This window comes from Larus michahellis, chromosome 10 (genome assembly GCF_964199755.1).
Source record: "Larus michahellis chromosome 10, bLarMic1.1, whole genome shotgun sequence".
Taxonomy (NCBI): domain Eukaryota; kingdom Metazoa; phylum Chordata; class Aves; order Charadriiformes; family Laridae; genus Larus; species Larus michahellis.
The window spans coordinates 17,103,246-17,120,336 of record NC_133905.1 but is presented as its reverse complement, the minus strand read 5'-3'; the positions used below and the strand labels follow the sequence as shown (position 1 = coordinate 17,120,336).

The 17,091-nt window shown below is 51.0% G+C and overlaps 1 protein-coding gene across 1 annotated transcript; it reads left to right on the top strand.

Moving 5' to 3' along the window:
* The first annotated feature begins 10 nt into the window (after window positions 1-10).
* GLYCTK (glycerate kinase) lies at window positions 11-14,738 on the top strand. Its single transcript, XM_074602910.1, has 6 exons — window positions 11-103; window positions 6,530-6,641; window positions 8,499-8,894; window positions 9,249-9,400; window positions 11,283-11,458; window positions 12,096-14,738. The coding sequence occupies exons 3-6, from the start codon at window positions 8,608-8,610 to the stop codon at window positions 12,999-13,001; spliced, it is 1,521 nt and encodes a 506-aa protein (XP_074459011.1). The 5' UTR covers window positions 11-103; window positions 6,530-6,641; window positions 8,499-8,607; the 3' UTR covers window positions 13,002-14,738.
* Window positions 14,739-17,091: the final 2,353 nt, after the last annotated feature.

Here is a 17,091-nt window from a genome sequence, read left to right as displayed (position 1 = left end):
CGGGGGAGGGCGCAGCGGGCCCGGGCGGCCATATTGAGTGTGGCAGGAAGGACTGCCCTCCCGCGGCGGCTGCCGGCGTCCCCCGCCACCCGCGGGGCCTGAGGTGGGGAAAGGGGCGATGCGAGGGGAGGGGAGGGGAGGGGAGGGGAGGGGAAGGCCGGGCTGGGCCGGGCCGGGCCGGGCCGCCATGCCATTCCCCACCCGTCCTTCGTGGGAGTCGGGTTGAGGGTGTGACGTCATCCCGTAGAGCGGGCAACGGCTTCGCGCCGCTGCTGGGGGGGGCCGGGAGGGGCGTCACTTCCGGTGCCGAGGGGGGCCTGGCGTCCGTCGGGGGCTGTGAGGTGCAGCCGCGGCGACCCCTGCGCCGGCTTTGGGCCGCGCGTAATAAACGCCATACGGAATTTAACGTGGTTTTTTTCCGCCTTTCCCGTGGTAACCGGCGAGGAAGCGGCACTGGGGGATGCGCGGCCTGCGCCGGCCCCCCGGGGGTCCCGTCGGGGACCGGCGGTGACAGGGCCGGGAGGTCCCTAGCGGGACCCGCTGGGGACAGCCCCGGGCGCCGCTCCCCGGCGGCAGGAGGGCGTTCCCGGCTTTGAAACACGCAGCGATGGCTTTCCCATTCGTATTTTCCGCGAGTCGGTTCAATCGTCGCACGTTTTTATGTCCCAGTATTTTTTATTGTTCTAAAAACTGGCCTCCAAGGGGTACTACGGAAACCCCACAGCTATAGCACGACGGCCTCGCACCACGTAAAGATGAGCAACGCACACTTCACCTTTGAGAGACACCTTGGCCTTTGAGGCTGGTGCTTCGTAACCTTGGAACTGTTATTTTTCTTTTCTATGACGGATCCTGATGTCAGGCTCTGTGTTCGTGTTTCTGTCCATCTCTTCCCTTAAAAAATGTTATTCCTGGAGTATAACAGTAGCTGCAAGAATCTACACACACACACACAGAGCCCACCCCACAAAGATTTCCAGCATCCCGCTGTTTTAATTTTAGAACGCCAGATCTTTCGTCATTTCGGTGCTCCAGAAACTCTGAATCAAAAGAAAAAAAAAAACCCACCCATAAATGCCTTCATAAATGTTAATTGCATTTTCTTTTCATAGTCTCAGGAACAGAGTTTGATTTTGCTTTTAGAATAATGTTGCCCTCCTGTGGTCAAAGAAAAGTAAGGGAACTATTGTCCAAGGTGTGCGTGCACATCATTCACACATGCTTAATTATTTTATGTGCATATACGATTTAGTGAAACAAAAGTATTTTCTGCAATTACTTGCTCTTTGTGTTTGCTTACTTCAGTACACCGTTACAGGTTTAGACATGATTCCCCATTTCATGCTGTGGTGGGATTGGCTCAGCAGAACCATTCACCAATTCTTACTTTGAAACGGAGACAAGGTTTTCACAGAGGAGTCTAGGGAGACTCAACAAAAGACGCCTTCTTTGCTTCCGAGGCTCTAAGGGTCAGCTACCCCACTGCGGGTCCGTTCAAAACCTACAATTGATTTTCAGGTGATAAGAGATATTACAGAAGCGCAGAACGGCAGAGTGCCTTTTGCACACTGTAAATTGCAGGATCAAAGCCTGGATTATCTCACGCGGGACCTGAAGGTGACTCACCAATACCATCATAAGACAATTTACTTCAAAACACCTACAATACTTAGCTAAGTTTTAGAGTTGTGTAACACCGTGGGTTGTTGATTTGGTATTTTGTCACTCCCTTTTTATTCTTTCTTCTGCCTTTCTTCCTAATCGTTGGAACTTAGTTTGTCAGTTTATACCAAGCTGGAATTTATCTGGCAGGATAATTGGATCTCCTAGCAAAATGTCACATTAAGTAGGAATTATGGATAATGCCCCTGCAAAACCAGCTAATGAAAAAAATGTTTAATTGCTGCTTGAGTAATATTGATCAAATGCAGTCATTCTACCTATGCGTTTCTATATTAGATACTACCACAACCTGCACAATACAGACAGACCTGTGCTTGCTTCTGGATACAGCGCTGCTCAGGTGAATATATTTCTGTTGGACTCTGCTGGGAGTGATGATTCTCGATGGTTAATGGTTATTACTGAAGGCTTGTGTGGGGACTTGTATCCTAAAACTTGGCATCTCTTTGTGAGTTCTTGAAATTAAGCATGATGCTCTGGAGCATCGAACCCTGTCCCTGCTGTGACAACATGGGATCACAGACGTGTGGGGAGAAGGGACCTCTGGAGCTGCCTACTCCAGCCTCCTGCTCAGTGCAGGACTATCACCAGTACAAGAACAGCTTGGCTGTGGCTTTTTCTAGCCAAATCCTGAAAACTGCCTAGCGTGGAGACCATAGCTTCTCCGAGCAGCCTGATGCAGTGTTGTGCAACGCTCCCTATAAAGAACTTTTTGCTAATATCGAACGTGAACGTCCTGGCTTGCAAATTGTGGCCATTGCTCCTTCTTATACTTTCTGCCACTAGCAAGAAGGGTTCATCTCCATTGTCTTTATAATCACCCTTCAAGTAGGTGGAGCTGCTATTAGGTTGCTCCTTAGTTGATTGCACTGCTTGTCTCCCAGCCCACCCCGATCCATGGGGATCCTGCCCCTGCAGCAAAACTTCACACTTCTCCCTGCTGAGCATCATGAGGTTTCTGTTCTGTTTGCTCTGACCTTGAGTTTATCACCGTTTCTCTGGAGGGTGGCTTCATCAGCACTTCCCCTAAATAAGGCACTCTGAGCTACCCTCCAGGTCACTAATGAAGCCGTAGGTGACACGAACCCCAACAGAGTCCCTGTTGATTACCCTGAGCCACTGATTTCTACCCTCTGAGCCCAGTGGTCAGACTGTTTTTCAGTGAGTCTTAACAGTGTGTTTGCCCAGCCCACAGTTCTTCAGCATGCTCATGAGAATGGTGTCAAAAACCTCACTAAAGTCAAGGTAGATTACATCTGCCACTTTCCACTTTCCCCATAGCCTCTTGTCTCAGCCTAGAGGGCAGCTGTAATTGTCATCCTGTGACTGATTAATATGCCTGGCTCTTTCTCCTCTTAAGTTATTTCCAACGGAGGAGCTCATAATTTTTTGTTATTAATCCCAAAGAGCATGACCTTGTATTTTGCAATGCTGAATTTCGACCCTTTCTATTATTCCAGTCCTCAAGGCTGGCAACTTTTCATCTTCTCTAGAATACTATGATCCTTCCCTGTATTTTAAATTACTCTCAATTTTGATTGCAAGTTGACTCAGAATAGGGAGTTTGAGAAATTATATCATGAAAGGAAGTAGTCTTGGCACGGACTTGGCTTCAGGGTAGTAGTGTTCTGCGTTGAGCTACGGAAGGATTTTTTTCGTGAAAATTTTTTCTTCCCTGCAATCCCCAGTGCATGGGAAAATCATTTCCAAAAGGTATATAGGGAGTGAAGGGAGTGTGACCTAGAAAAACTAGTAAGATGCATATGTCAAATCCAGTTAATTTTTTTACTAATGATACTGATCTATATATATATAAAAAGCTGAACAGAACACTTATCTTCCCTGTGTTTGGCCTTAGGCTACATTCCCCATCAAAGGCAAAGAGACCCTGTTGACACTCTCCTGGTGAGTAAATCAGTCATGAGTGCAACATATTTCTTTTCCAAGAAACATATAGAAAGCCGTGTATTGGAAATTAGGACTCCCGGGTTTCCCAGAGCTCAGCATATTCTTGAAACAAAGGTATTTGGACTCCATCCTACTTTCTCCCTTGCCTGCCTAGCAAACCCTCTGTGCGGCTCTCCACTCTCGTCGTACTGCTTCTGTCCGCCATCATCCTCTTTCCCAGTTGTGGATGCAGGAGCACCACAGTGGGCACGGGCAAAAGGACTTTTCACCCTGTCCCTGCACACCCACTTATGTACCGGACCCTTCATAGCTGACCAGGGATGAGTTGGTCCGTCCGAGATGCAGACATTTTCTCTTTTGCAAAATGTGAATGAGGCAGTGCGGTAATTTTATGCAAATCCATGTGCAGATTAAAAAATTAATCAAATTCTGAAATTTTCATTTAAAGAGATTAGTCTTGAAAAATCCCCCATCTAATCCTCCTAGAATAGTCACTTGGAACAAACCTTCACCGCTTTGTTTTCCTCTTGGGTTCAGTGCATCTCCTGGAAAATTTTCTCGTAATGCGTTTGGGACCATCTGGAGCAGCAAGTTTAAGTTTGAGCAGGGCTCACCAGGCGAATTAAATTTGATATATCAAATGATAGAAAAGATGTGTCAGTAAGTGGGAACATGGGAGTTTAAGGCAGTAAAATCTCTGCTCCGTTGTACTTCAAAGGTAAACTCCCATGGTAATGCATGAAAAATGGAAGCGGTAAGCCTCGGTGAGTCTAACGGTAATTTATGTACCAAGAGGCCAGAAGAAAGTCATGTAGCAAGAAAAACGAGTAGCAAGAGACACTGTTAAAACTTGCTGTGTCTGGTAGTTTACTGCTGTAACAAAGATGTAATCTGTCTTTTAGAGCCTGAGCTCAAAATTATCCTCAAACAATTGGGGTTTGATCCAATGCCGTCTCAAATTTTTTCCAAGCCCCTCAGGGACTTTGGAGTTGACCCTGTACGCGGTGGGCCAGCCACCAATCACTGCCACACTGGGGGAAATCCAGAGAAGTCCTGATGATATTAAAAATAAACTACCTTTGACCCCTGAAGATCTCAGTTAAATTAGCCATCCCAGAGCATTAATACACAGCATCTTCCAATCTTGCAGCACCTGAAATGCCCAGGGTGTGTGATTGGGTTGGCCTGCAACAAGCCCGATTGCCCCAACTTCAAGAAAACCACAAGCCCGTGATGCAAACCCTCGAACAAACCTCCAACCACAGCATCTGGAATAGCTCAGCTCTGCCCAGCGATGGCAGACTGGCCCCTAGAAGGGAATATTTTTCTGGCTCCTGCCATGGAGCGAGGCGATGGCTCGTTTTTCTCACTGCACGGGCATGGCCAGCTCATTTGTTCACTGTTTTCCTCCCCAGTGTGATTCCAAGCTTATGGCTCAGACTATGCCCCCCTATGTCCTTGCTTTTGGTCTCATGCCACCATCCAATTTACCTGGCAGTTTACCACATGTCTGCCCCTAGTGCTGGATTGTTTCTGTTTCCCTCTGACTTTGGCTCCTTGCCTGCAGAACTGCTTTAATTAAAAAGTTAATGAAAGGTAATGCATATGAGCACTTTGCCTGTATTTTATCACAGTCCAGCTCCTCTCCCTCCCTCTTTCCCAGAGACGGTGAAAATGAGGAGCTGGGGTTTTGCTGCTTTTTGCTGTGAGAGTTTTAGCGGTCTAAGTTTCTGCAGGCTTAGGAGGAGCCCTGTGAAGAATGAGCTTATAACGGTAATGCACGCCAACAAGTATGTAGACGGTGAGCATTATTCATCAGTGAAAGCTGAGGAAGTTTTCATTTAAAGGGGATTAATCTAAAGCCCTTTTGCTGTCCTCCTGCTCTCTTTGGAACATGCAATTCTTAGCATCATTTTCCTCCTAAGAGGAGTGCAAACTTCTAGAATACTTTCCAAAAGACTATGCCCAACTGAGAATTATCCCAAGTAGGGGCAAAGGGAAGGTGTAGAACCCGACACTAGTGCCTATAGCATATCACCTTACATCCATATAGAAGAGGGCTCGTTCTCATGTGATTTCCGTGAGAAGCTGGGGGACAAATTAGTGTGTGAAGCGACATGAGTCACATCATCAGCCCCTTCTCCCCCCAGCCAGCTGTGGGAAGAGGAAAATGCAGGGATGTGAGGATGTGATTTCCCCACGTGCAAGACGCAGCAGCTAACTGGCAATTACATCATTTCTAGACCCACCATCCATGGAGGTCATCTGGGAGCTGCCATTTGGATTATTTTTCTTTCCAAGGCTGCCTATGCCTTGGTGTGGGGTAATGTTCGGTTCTCTTGATCTTGTTTTTAAAGCCCTACTAAAATGAGTAGGAGTTTTATTTTTTGTTAATATCTACAGTGGATTTCATAGCACTGATTTATAGCTGTTCCCTGATGACATTTCATACCCAGTGCCTGAGACTGTGTAAATAAATTACATTAAAATGGATTTGTGGCATCATTACCAGCACCCCCATTCCAAGGGGAGCCTCCAGTGAGCCTGCGTGTCTAATCAGAGCTGACAGGGAGCAGAGTTACACACTGAGACCTCCAAAGCTAATGGGCCTGTGCCAAATTCAGCTTTTTGTTGCGTTGGTGTAAAGTTGGATAACCTCTGACTGCAAGGGGGTTCTACAACAGATTTACTCTGCGTTTACACCTGTGCACTGAGATCAGTGTCAGGCTGCGTGCCTTAAAATCCTTAGAAGCAACAGAAAGATGCGTGCCGACTTCAACAGATTCTGGATCAGGCCTCGATGGTTAAAATATAATCTGAGTTCAGAGTGCAGAAAACAGATTACATGCCTGCTATTGTAGCGAAATGCTTTCCAGAGCGAGCATTAGCAGTATGTACACAAGTGCTGGATGAATTAAGCTGCATTTATTTTTTTCAGGTCCAGTAGGAGAGGATTGCTTTTAAACAACTCGCGCCTGCTGTGCCGTGTCTGGAGTTGGAGCTGAGCGGAGCCTCCGGGAGGGCACATGTGACAGGAGCCACAGTTGCAGGTCTGGTTGTGCTCAATTCCCCTGGTCTTCTGGGTCAGCTGTGCACAGAAACATCAAGGCAGAGACAGAGCCTGTTAAAAGCTTTGGGGCTTTATTTTCTTAAACTCCTTTGGCTCCATTTAAGCCTTTTTCTCCAACCACTCCCTCAAACCCTCTATCACAGCTCAGCCGAGGCGACCTGGGGCGTGATGCACCTCTGTTTTGTAACACCTTCCTCTGATTGTGCTGTGCTGCCAGGTGAATCGGAGACCTGCTGGCAACGGAGATGCTAATCTCAGTTCCTGAGAAGCGTACTGCTGACTTGTTAGTACGCTTACTCTGGCCCTCGTTTAAACTGCTGGCAGCACCAGCTCTCCTGAGTTTAGGAGTCTAGTAACAAAGTAGTTGGGACACTCTGTCTTTTATCTCTCCTTGTGATTGAAAAGCCAGTTCTGACCAGTACCTAAAGGGAGTGTAGGTAGGTAGTTTATCTGTCCTGTGTTTTGCCTTTAAAATCTGTTTCTCTCAAGCACTGAATCATTTTTTTCTCCGGCAAACCTATGATTCTCCATAAAGTTCTACCTGCAAGTCCTTTGTCCAATAGATTTCAGATTGTAACCAAGTTTCACAGCCTGAGAAGGTGCTTGTGTGGAGGTTTTCACAGAGCCTTTGGGTCCTTGCAGCAAAATAAGGCAGACTTAGGCCCAGAGGAGCTGTTGGAAAGCTCATGTGGCTTAATGATTAACACCTTGCAATGCTATGGGAGTGTTAGGACAGAGAGACCTCTGGACTGCTGCACTCTGCCAGAAGAAGCCAGCCACTGTCCTTGCACTGAAACAGATCCATTTACTAGGGAGAGGATTAACTCTTTCAGGTCATTTGAATGGGTCTGTGATCAAGCGTGTTGCTTGGGCTGCTTCAGCCTCCTTGCACCCTGCCTTAATTGCCTGCACTATAATTGCCACGAGCGGGAGAGATGCGGATCACAAGGATCTTTGATCCTGAGAAACCAGCAGTGAACTTGCTGCCAGTTAACGGAGGGAAGGAGAAATGCTGGGAGAGATGTGTGCATGTTGGCAGGAGCTGCCTTTCCTCTGTCAGGACAAGTGTCTGCCCTTGAGCAGTTGAGATCCTTTGGTCCACACTCATCTCTGTTGCATATAATGCTAATACTCAATGGAGACTGAGTCAAATGGGCTTTCACAGATATGTCTGGCAACGTTGCCTGGATCTGAAGTCCTATTTGGGCTCTAAATGTGATTTTAATGGATGATGAGAAGACTAAAAAATAAAGGCGAATGAAGCCTTGTGTTCATTTGCTGTTTGGTGGGAAAACCTTCTTACTGGTCTCTATGTAGGCACCAGTAGCAAAGGATCAGGCAGCCAGCAAGCCTGTTGTTTCTCCCAAGTCCGTGCATGATGCTGCAGGGACACATGGGGCAACGCGCAGCCAGAGAATGAGATCAGCATTTGGCTAGCATGAGGAAGGGAGTTAATGTAGTGAAAAGCTGTTCCACCCAGATACCCTGCTCTCTCCAGGACAGAGAGCGGCTTCCACAGTTTGGAAAGGCGTCAAATGCTGAGCAAATAGAAATGATGGCTTGCAAGTGGCAAATCTAGTGATGGAGAAGCTGGCTGCCAGGGCTCACCTTCCCTGCAGGAGGTGATGGGATTGCAGGGGAACACAAGCTAACATATAGTTTGAGCGTGACACGGTTCTTCCCTCCCTCCTGCCTGGGCAGAGGTTTGAAAATGCTGCTGATTTGGCATCTTTATCTAGAGAAAACAGGAACTAGAGCTCCGTGGTTCATGTTCTGGCCTCCCTACTCTCCCTGTGACGGCCCTGTCTCTTCTGCTAGTGTTCATTTTCCCTTGCAGGTTGGAGGCTGCCGGCTGACCCAGCTCTCGAGGCCTTGTCAGTGTCAGCGGAGTGTGTACAAGCCCACCCCACCGAGCAGATTGACTCAGCCCAGCCACCCTGTGCAGCATGTCCCTTTGTGAGCATGCACTGTCCCTCTTCCGCAGCGCGGTGGGCACTGTCCGTCCAGCTCCGATGCTGAAGAAGGCTGTGAAGCTCCAGGGAGATGGGTGCCCTCAGCTGCTGGTGAAGGGCAGGGCTTTTCCAGTTAAGAGGGACCTGTACCTGGTGGGTTTCGGCAAAGCTGTGCTGGGAATGGCTGCGGCAGCAGAAGAGATCCTGGGAGACCACCTCATCCGGGGGATCATCAATGTGCCACTAGGCATCCAGGAGAGCCTGCAGCGAGCAGGAATGCAGTAAGGGCGGCTGTGTCTGGACAGTTTTGGGGGAGTAGACTACCAGATTTATCCTCTGTGGGATGTTGCTGTGAACCCCTTCAGTCCTTTCCAGTTGCCCTCACTCTGGTGCCCACCCCGTCCACCACACTGCCCTGGAATTCAACCTCCATCATGTCCCAGTGGCACCAGTGACACAGCCCATCTCTTGCACTGGATGTGCTGCCTCCCCAGCCCTGGGGAAGATGCACTTAGCAAAGGCCACTTTCCTGTCCTGGTCACTCGCCATGCACCTCTGGTACACTAGGCCCATTTGTCTACTGAGCTGTGTAGCTGCACATGTCAATGGTGTGATTGCCTTTCTTACCTCACCAGGGAGATGCTCCTGAAGCCGCGCAGCAAAATCCAGGTCATCGAAGGTGCCAAGAACAACCTCCCGGACCCAGAAGCTCTGAAGGGAGCAGTTGCCATCCAGGAGCTGGCTAGGGGCCTGACTGCAGACGACCTGCTCCTCGTGCTCATCTCAGGTAGTGTGGGGATCCCAGGGAATGGTCTCTGCCGAGGGCCCTCCAGCTGCCTGCCCACGTGTGGCCGTGCAGTGGGGGAGAACTGTGCTGTGACAGCTCTTTCAGCACTGGCACTTGCACCTCTGCGACTTTTCCTCTCCCTTCTCCTGCCAGCCTTTCTCCAGGGAAGCAGAAAGGGAGGGCATAGAGCTGCCTGCTGCTGCAGTGGACACGCTGCCTCCCAGCGCTGAGGAGAGGCTGAGCTGTAAAGGCTGGATCCTGCAGTTGCGCCACCACTGTGAGATGGCACCTCTGGGTGCAGCCTGCCAGCTGCTCTCACCCCTTGGCAAGGAGATGCCTTCTTCCTGCCCCCTCGTTACATTTGGGGATGCAGACTTGGAGAAGCAAGCACTTGGTGGACTTGCATGCTCCGAATTTGTGCAGGGGTGTGAGTCTGTAAGCTGAGATCCAGGACTGACCATTCCCAGGGCTTTGCTGCTTCCCAGACAGTGAAAATGAGGCCCCTAGGTTCCAAAACAGTGAGCTGTATGCCTTCCAGGGTCAGCCCCGAACACCCCCAGCCCCTGTCTGCTGGGGCCCTGGGCTGTCCCCAGACCCAGGGCTGCGTAAGGAAGGTCTATATTGTGCATCAGAAGGATGCAGTGACATCACCCCAGCCTGAGCTCGGCTGGGTGAGTGGGTGTCACAGGCCAGAAGCATGTAGGGGCTTGGAGCAGCTCTGTAGAAACCCTTTGGTCTCCTCAGCTCAGTGATTGTTTCTCTGTGGATGCTGGAGCCTGATCTTGGTGCAGAGAGAGTAGTACCATTAGGCAAACACCCAAGCAATTGGAATCTAGCTGCGCTTGCTGGGGATTCCCCTGGGCTTCCTCCTGTCCTTTGGCTACGAGGATCTCCAAGAGACTCCTCAGCCCTTCAGGGAGCCTGTACAGGATATCCCCGCGGCTGCGGCTCCCTGTGCATGTGCACTCCCACACAGCAGCCGGTTCCCAACTGCTCCTGCCTCTCAGCTAGATCCCTGGCTATTGACTGAAAAACAGGCATTTGCATTTGTTTTTCTTGCTCATCATGTTTTATTGATGCTGATTCGTCTCAAACCTCTGAGCAGGCTTTGCCTTTTGACAGTAGCTTTCAGCTGTACTTCTGTGCACGTTCACTCTCTGCTGAGATCTAGCTTCTTTCTACTCTGTATTTTCCATCCATTCCACTTTTCCATTAGAATTTTCCAATTCTTTGCCTTCTTTTCCACATTTCCAATGCCCGCTTGTATCAGACAGGATTCCCATCAATGAGGCTATCACTCTGGACTCTGGGTGTGCTTTGTCCTTTGCGTTACTCTCTCCCCTTTTCCTTTCCTCCCAGGCCTAGATGAGTGCAGTTCAGCAGTTTCCAATCTTGCTGCAGCCATGGCTGGTGTTTTTACACGCTGTCCTGAATAAATGGAGCAGCAGGCAGTCTCTCCATCTGCTTAGCACTGACTGCTGTGTCAGTCGTGGAGCCTGTGCTCCCTGCTTACCCATCCAGGTAGTCCTTGAAAAATAGTACGGTGACACACCGGTAGGCTGATGTAGTGGGGATAGTGATTGCTGGCTCTTCTCTCTCATCCCCACAACGCTGCAGGCATGTGGTACCCAAGTCCGGTGAGGTTTACACTGCCTGGGTGAAGCGTAGCTGACTCCAGACAGCGTGGGGCAGCAGTGGTTAACACCCATTAGTGAAGAAGACTGAATTCTCCAGAGATATTGGCATAGTTCCCCAACACCTTTGCCTTCCCACTGCACGCTGGTGAGGGAAGAGGAAAGCTCCAGCATTGAACAGCCTTGCTTTCCTCCTGTCCTCCTTTTCCTGCTGTCCTGATGTTCTTAATATCTCTTCTGCATCCTAGGGGGTGGATCAGCCCTACTGCCTGCTCCCATCCCTCCCATCCTCCTCAAAGAGAAAGAGAAACTTACTAAGATGCTGGCTTCCCGAGGAGCTGCCATACAGGAGCTGAATATTGTTCGGAAGACTCTGTCCTTGCTGAAGGGTGGAGGGCTGGCCCGGCTCGCATATCCTGCACAGGTAACCGAGGGGAAGGCCCTGCTTGCCCAGACATCACCCATCTGCCCTCAAAATAGGGGTTTAATCTAAATGTGCTTGCGGGGTTTTTTTTTCCTCACTGAGTGAACAACCTCTGCACACTGTTTTGGGACTCTGTTGCTCAGATTTCATTGAGGAGCCAAACTCTCAGGGAGACAGAGGTGGAGAAAGGGGAATTCAGACTCTGCAAATATCAGCCGTCCCATCACACCACTCTCAGGAGACCCCAGCCCTCACCCAGCAGGCACTTCCAACGTGCTCGTGCTCCACCACGACGCTTTTGAGGCTGGGTCTGATCCTTGACTCCCCAGGGACTGCTGTCAGTGTGTGCCATTGCTGAACCCACACTAGGTTACCAGCCTGACAAGTGCAGCGGCACGGGTTACATCTTCCAATGTGATGGTCAGCATCAAAGATGTTTTAGATCTGTGAGTTCGAGAAGGGCAAGGTGGCTCTCATGGGACCTTAAAACAAAAATGTGCCAAGATCTGCCCCTGTTTCCATCTGCTTTGACATGGGCATGGCACAAGTGTAACTCAGAGCAGTGCTTATGCCAGGGTTCTTGCGTGGCCACCTTCCTCTGCCTCCCACGATGATCTGCAGGTGTTTCTCTCGGTAGGTGGTGAGCCTCATCCTTTCTGATGTGATTGGTGACCCCCTGGACATCATAGCGAGTGGGCCCACTGTTGCCAGCTCCCACAGCGTCCAAGACTGCCTTCAGATACTCGCCAAATACAACCTGCTGCACAACCTGCCCAAGTCAGTAGAAATGGTTCTGTCCAGCTCTCCCACCAAGCCCACTGCTTCAGAAGACTACTCCCACGTTTGCAACATCATCATCGGATCAAACACGCTGGCTTTAGATGAGGCCAAACGCCAAGCTGAGGGCCTGGGCTACGCGACTCTGATTCTGAGCGCAGCAATCTGCGGGGAAGTCAGCTGTGTCGCTGCGCTGTACTGCCAGCTGATCCAGCTGGTCTGCCTGGGCTTTGCCAGCCTCGGAGAAGGGCCACTGGGTGATGAGGTGAGACGGAATCTCCTGCAGCTGGCGGCAGAGCTAGAGATCCCGGGTTTGAACCTTGCTGAGTTTCTACAGGCCCTGCAAGGATTAGGGCGCGAAAGACCTGTCTGCATCCTGGCTGGTGGAGAAACCACGGTTCAGCTTCAAGGAACTGGCAAGGGAGGGAGGAACCAGGAGCTGGCCTTGCGCGTGGGGCTGGGGCTGCACAGGGCACAGGCTACAGAGACCGGCAGCTTCCTGGGGAGGTGCGAGATCGTCTTCCTCAGTGGGGGAACGGATGGGCAGGATGGGCCCACGGAGGCGGCGGGGGCCTTCTGCAGCCCGGAGCTGGTGGACGAGGCACTGCAGGAGGGCCTCGATGTGGAGGCCTTTCTCAGCAACAATGACTCCTATACCTTCTTCAGCCAGTTCCAGGGTGGGCATCACCTCCTGGTGACAGGCTTGACGGGCACCAACGTCATGGACATCCAGGCCATTTTAATTAGAGCCACAGAGAGATCATGAGAGCTCCCTCTGCAGATATCCAGATGCATTTAATTAGGACTGGGGGTAAATGAAGGCATCAACACTGCAGACTAATGCAAACTACTTGAATTAGGGCTTGGTGTCATGGCTGCTAATATCTTTGACAGAAAGAATCCACTAATTAAACACGTGAGTGGATGTCCACAGCAAAAGCAAGCGCTTGTAATTGGGATCAGAGGAAGGTAAGAGGTCACATTACGGACACAGAGGCCGCATTTAATGCTTCTGCTGAGAGCCACCACTCCTGTGTCTGCTTCAACTATAGTTAAAAGACGTGGGGAAAGCGAGGCCATGGTACAGCTGCCAGGGAGAGCCCTCACTGCAGCTGTCGCACCTCCAGTGACCCCAGCTCAAAAGCAGCTCATCGGGGGGCTTTGCAGGTTCACAGAAGTGCGTTACAGTGACTGAAGGACATAAAAGCAATAGCAGGGCCTGCCCAGCTGGAGGCACGGAGGTACTGGGGGGACACAGTGGGAAGGGGACACCCAGCACCAGTGCCCTGCAGCTCCTCCGGCACCAGGATGCCCGAGGCGACAGACCCTGAGCCCAGCACAATGCACACCCAGCAGCGCAGCTAATGAGCACATTGGCCGAGAGCAGCGTTGTGTCTCAGACAGGTGACACAAAAGCAGTGCGCAGTGACAAAAGGTGGCATACCTTCGCAGTGCAGCATAGGAAAGGGTCGATTGAGGTGCAGCAGCAAGCCAGCTGAATGGAGTCCTCCTCCAGACACCTTCCCCACTGATCCCTTCAGGAGAGCCTCCGTGCCAGCAGCATGTATGCTATGAGCTGTCACGGTGTTGTTTTCCAACTGCCTAGAAAACAGTTGCGCATCCAGCCTGAGCCACTGACCTTTCTTCTGCGCTGAGGCAGAAGTCGCTGTCACTCTGATTAACTCCGCTAATTCTGCAGAACAAAAGGCAAGGAAACCTTCATGCTCAGCTCTCCTGACCCATGCTGCTGAGCTGATCAAAGGGCAAAGCTGCCAGAGCCGTGCTTTGACAGGGAGCTGCTTCCCCGCATGCATAAGGACATGGTGGTTATCACAGTTTCGTCACCTACTGCAGTGCAATATGTGGGAGGGCAGGGATGAGCTGGGTTTCCCAGGATGTGGAGCCCACTGTGGGGCTGGATTTCAGAAGGGCTCTGCCTGTAGCAGCAGGCACGGCGATGGTTTTGGCTGGATATTCAAAGGACTTCAGCTCAGCAGCCAGTATGACCCAACACGTCCGACTCCTTTTGAATATCTGCCTGTTTGTTACAGAGCCTAAGCGGGAGCTGAACTCCTTTGAAAATCCAGCCCTAATTTAATAGGACACGCTTGACTCAGACTCTTTGCAGACAGACAGACCTACTCCGTGTGGCTGATCTCATCTCGTGACATAAATACACCATCCTGCCAACACCACGAGTCACGGTGTATCACTGAAGAGTCGTTCTGCACCCCGCTCCAAGATGGATCGGAGGGTGGATTTTTGAGGAGGATGCGACACCTCCTGCTTTGGTTTTGAAGCCAATATTTAACAAGTAGAGATATCAACAGGACCATCACGGGGCCTGGTATTGATGCCAGGCTGGCAGCTGGACAGTCTGGGCCACAGCCCAGGCGTAGTGTCAAGGCACAAGCCTGGGGATTTCAAAACCCTGGTCTTACCCCGGTGGTTTAAACTCATCCATGCATCTCATTTGTCCTCTGAGTCTGAAGGTCTTCTGTAACATGCCTGAACTTGCTCACACTGCCAAGCAGCTTTGAGATCTGCTGGGAGAAACCTGCCAACGGTATAAAGTTCGCTGTGCCCCCGTAATGTCAGGTGGTGGTCGTGCAGGAGAAGCTGCTTTGGGCTGCGTGTTTTTCTCCAGAGATCGCCAGCAGGTTTCAGAGCGTTTGGCTTTTGCTGCATGCCCGGCATGCCAGCACCGCGGGGGCACTAACACGAGCAGTGATACAGCCAAAAAGTATGGGCTGCGGCCAGGATAACTGGCTAAATCTGGCTTCAAAACGTTGTTAAATGGTTCCTGTCCAATTCTGCGCCGGTGACATCCAGAGTGACTCTGGTTTCGGGCTGGGCTGCCTGGCAGAAGGGTCACTGGCATCTTCAGCAGCAGATCCAGCGTGCCAGCCTGGGCATGCCATTACAGGCCTGCCGTAGCCCTGCGCTGTGCCCACAGCCCTGCCACGCTGTGGAGCGCCGCGCTAATCCTTGGAGCTGCTGCTTGTGCTGCGGCACAGCCAAGTTCAGAAGACCTTGGGCTAGGGCTTCTCCTGGGAAATGCCTGCGCTGGTAATACCACATGTACCCTGAGCAGTGTCCTTGCTTTCTAAACGGCAACTTTTCACTAGTGATTAAAAGGAGTTTGTATTGGGGAGGAGAGAAGGCTGATAAAAGGTTTGTTGAAAGGATGGAGCTGTTTGAAGTGCACTTCACATCTACATTCGCTTGGCCTCCGTATACGGGTTTTGTTCTTGTCCCTTCTTTTCTAATGAGGAGATAACAGGACAGGAGGAGGTTGACCAAGGACACCTAGGTTACAGAAACGCTTTTCCTCTTCTGATGCTTCTACCTGGATAGAGTGAAACTCCATTTCTGGTGGATTGCTTGGGTGGACCTCATGCATCTTCTGCCTAGGGAGGAAAGGCACTTTGGAGCATGTGCAGCCCTTACGAACAAAGCACCATCATATTCCTCTGGATGATGCTCAGCACAGAATTGCACGTTACTGCTCCAGCCCAAAGCCAGCTCCCCCGACCTGCAGTCCCTTCGCTGACAGTGGAAGACCCCACACATGAGCCAGCATACATTCGGGCTGCGCTGGTCGGGTTTCACAAGGATTTGTGAGATAACAGTTGCATCTAAAGACATAACAGCATCGCTTACCTGCCAAGTACCAGTTTGCTTCTGGGCTGTCAGAGCCTGCCAGGAGCAATGGCCTTCCCACCGGGAACTTGAGTGAGTCACCACAGCCAAGCAGGGCTTTGCAGCTTGCCCGAACTGTGCTGGATGGCGTTGAGTGTAGCCAGGCAAATGAAGAAACCCAAAACGGGACTGTGGTCACACCGAGTGACCCTAGTGTGCAGGCCATACTGGGACCATGCCATCCTGGCTTCGGGGCACTTGCACCTAAGGAGACAAGTCACAGAAAGAGCGAGGACAACGAGAGCTGCTTGGGCTTGGTGCTCCTAGTCCCTGCCCTTTTTATTGGAAAAGCGAAAACTCTTTCTACACCAGCCAGCCTCCAGGAAGGAGATGGCCAGCAGCTCCCTGGCCACATCCCTGTACATGGGCAGGAAACACAGGAACAGCTGTTGGGAAAAGCATGCCCAGCCGCTGGGCAGGGAGCGGGCGAGCAAAGCCCAGGCGTGTTCGGGGTCGATTTGCTCTCCTAAGCCAGCTGCTCGTAGCCAAACAGCGCTAATGGCCAGGAGAAGTAACTGCGTTATTAACAGCACGAGCTTTTGGCAGTAAATTAAAAATCTTGGCTGCCGCCCTTGGCTCTGCTCTTGCCTCTTAGGAGACATTAATATCACAGCTCCCCAGCATTCCCATTATCACTTCATTAAGGATCCAATAATGATAAATGTGGATGGTTTTATTTTGCACAGAGCCTGATTAATGGCTAATATTTCACTAGGTGTTAATGGGGCCCTTCCTTTACGGAGGGATTGGAAGGGGGCTGCCTTTCATCTCCTCCACAAGCCGGGTAATTTTCACTATTTTTACTAATGTGACAGATTTAACGCAAACCTTGAAAGAGCAGCTGAAGCCTCTTGAGAAACTTTGAAGAGTGTCATGCTTGGGGCAGCCCTTGCTGCTGCGGCCATTCCCCAGCTCCTTCCTCCTCTTCCTCCTCCTCGTCCGCTGTCCTGCTGGCAGCGCCTCCTTCCAGTGCCCTCACTGGGAGGCTGACACCCATCTCCTGGGATAGCAGGGGGCAAAAGCAAGGCAAGGGGCTGCCCAGGGACCTCCCCACCTTGGAGCTGAGCCCATCCACACAGCTGCCGGGGTTCTCCTCAGCAGACATGCTGCAGAATCAGGCCCACCCTTGCAAGGGGATGCAAAGCAAGGGGTGG

Excerpts from the sequence above, each read along its gene's own strand:
- GLYCTK (XM_074602910.1), top strand. The coding sequence starts at position 8,608 with ATGTCCCTTTGTGAGCATGCACTGTCCCTCTTCCGCAGCGCGGTGGGC. Across the intron at positions 8,895-9,248 it reads CTGCAGCGAGCAGGAATGCA|GGAGATGCTCCTGAAGCCGC; the intron begins GTAAGGGCGGCT and ends TTACCTCACCAG. Across the intron at positions 9,401-11,282 it reads GCTCCTCGTGCTCATCTCAG|GGGGTGGATCAGCCCTACTG; the intron begins GTAGTGTGGGGA and ends TCTGCATCCTAG.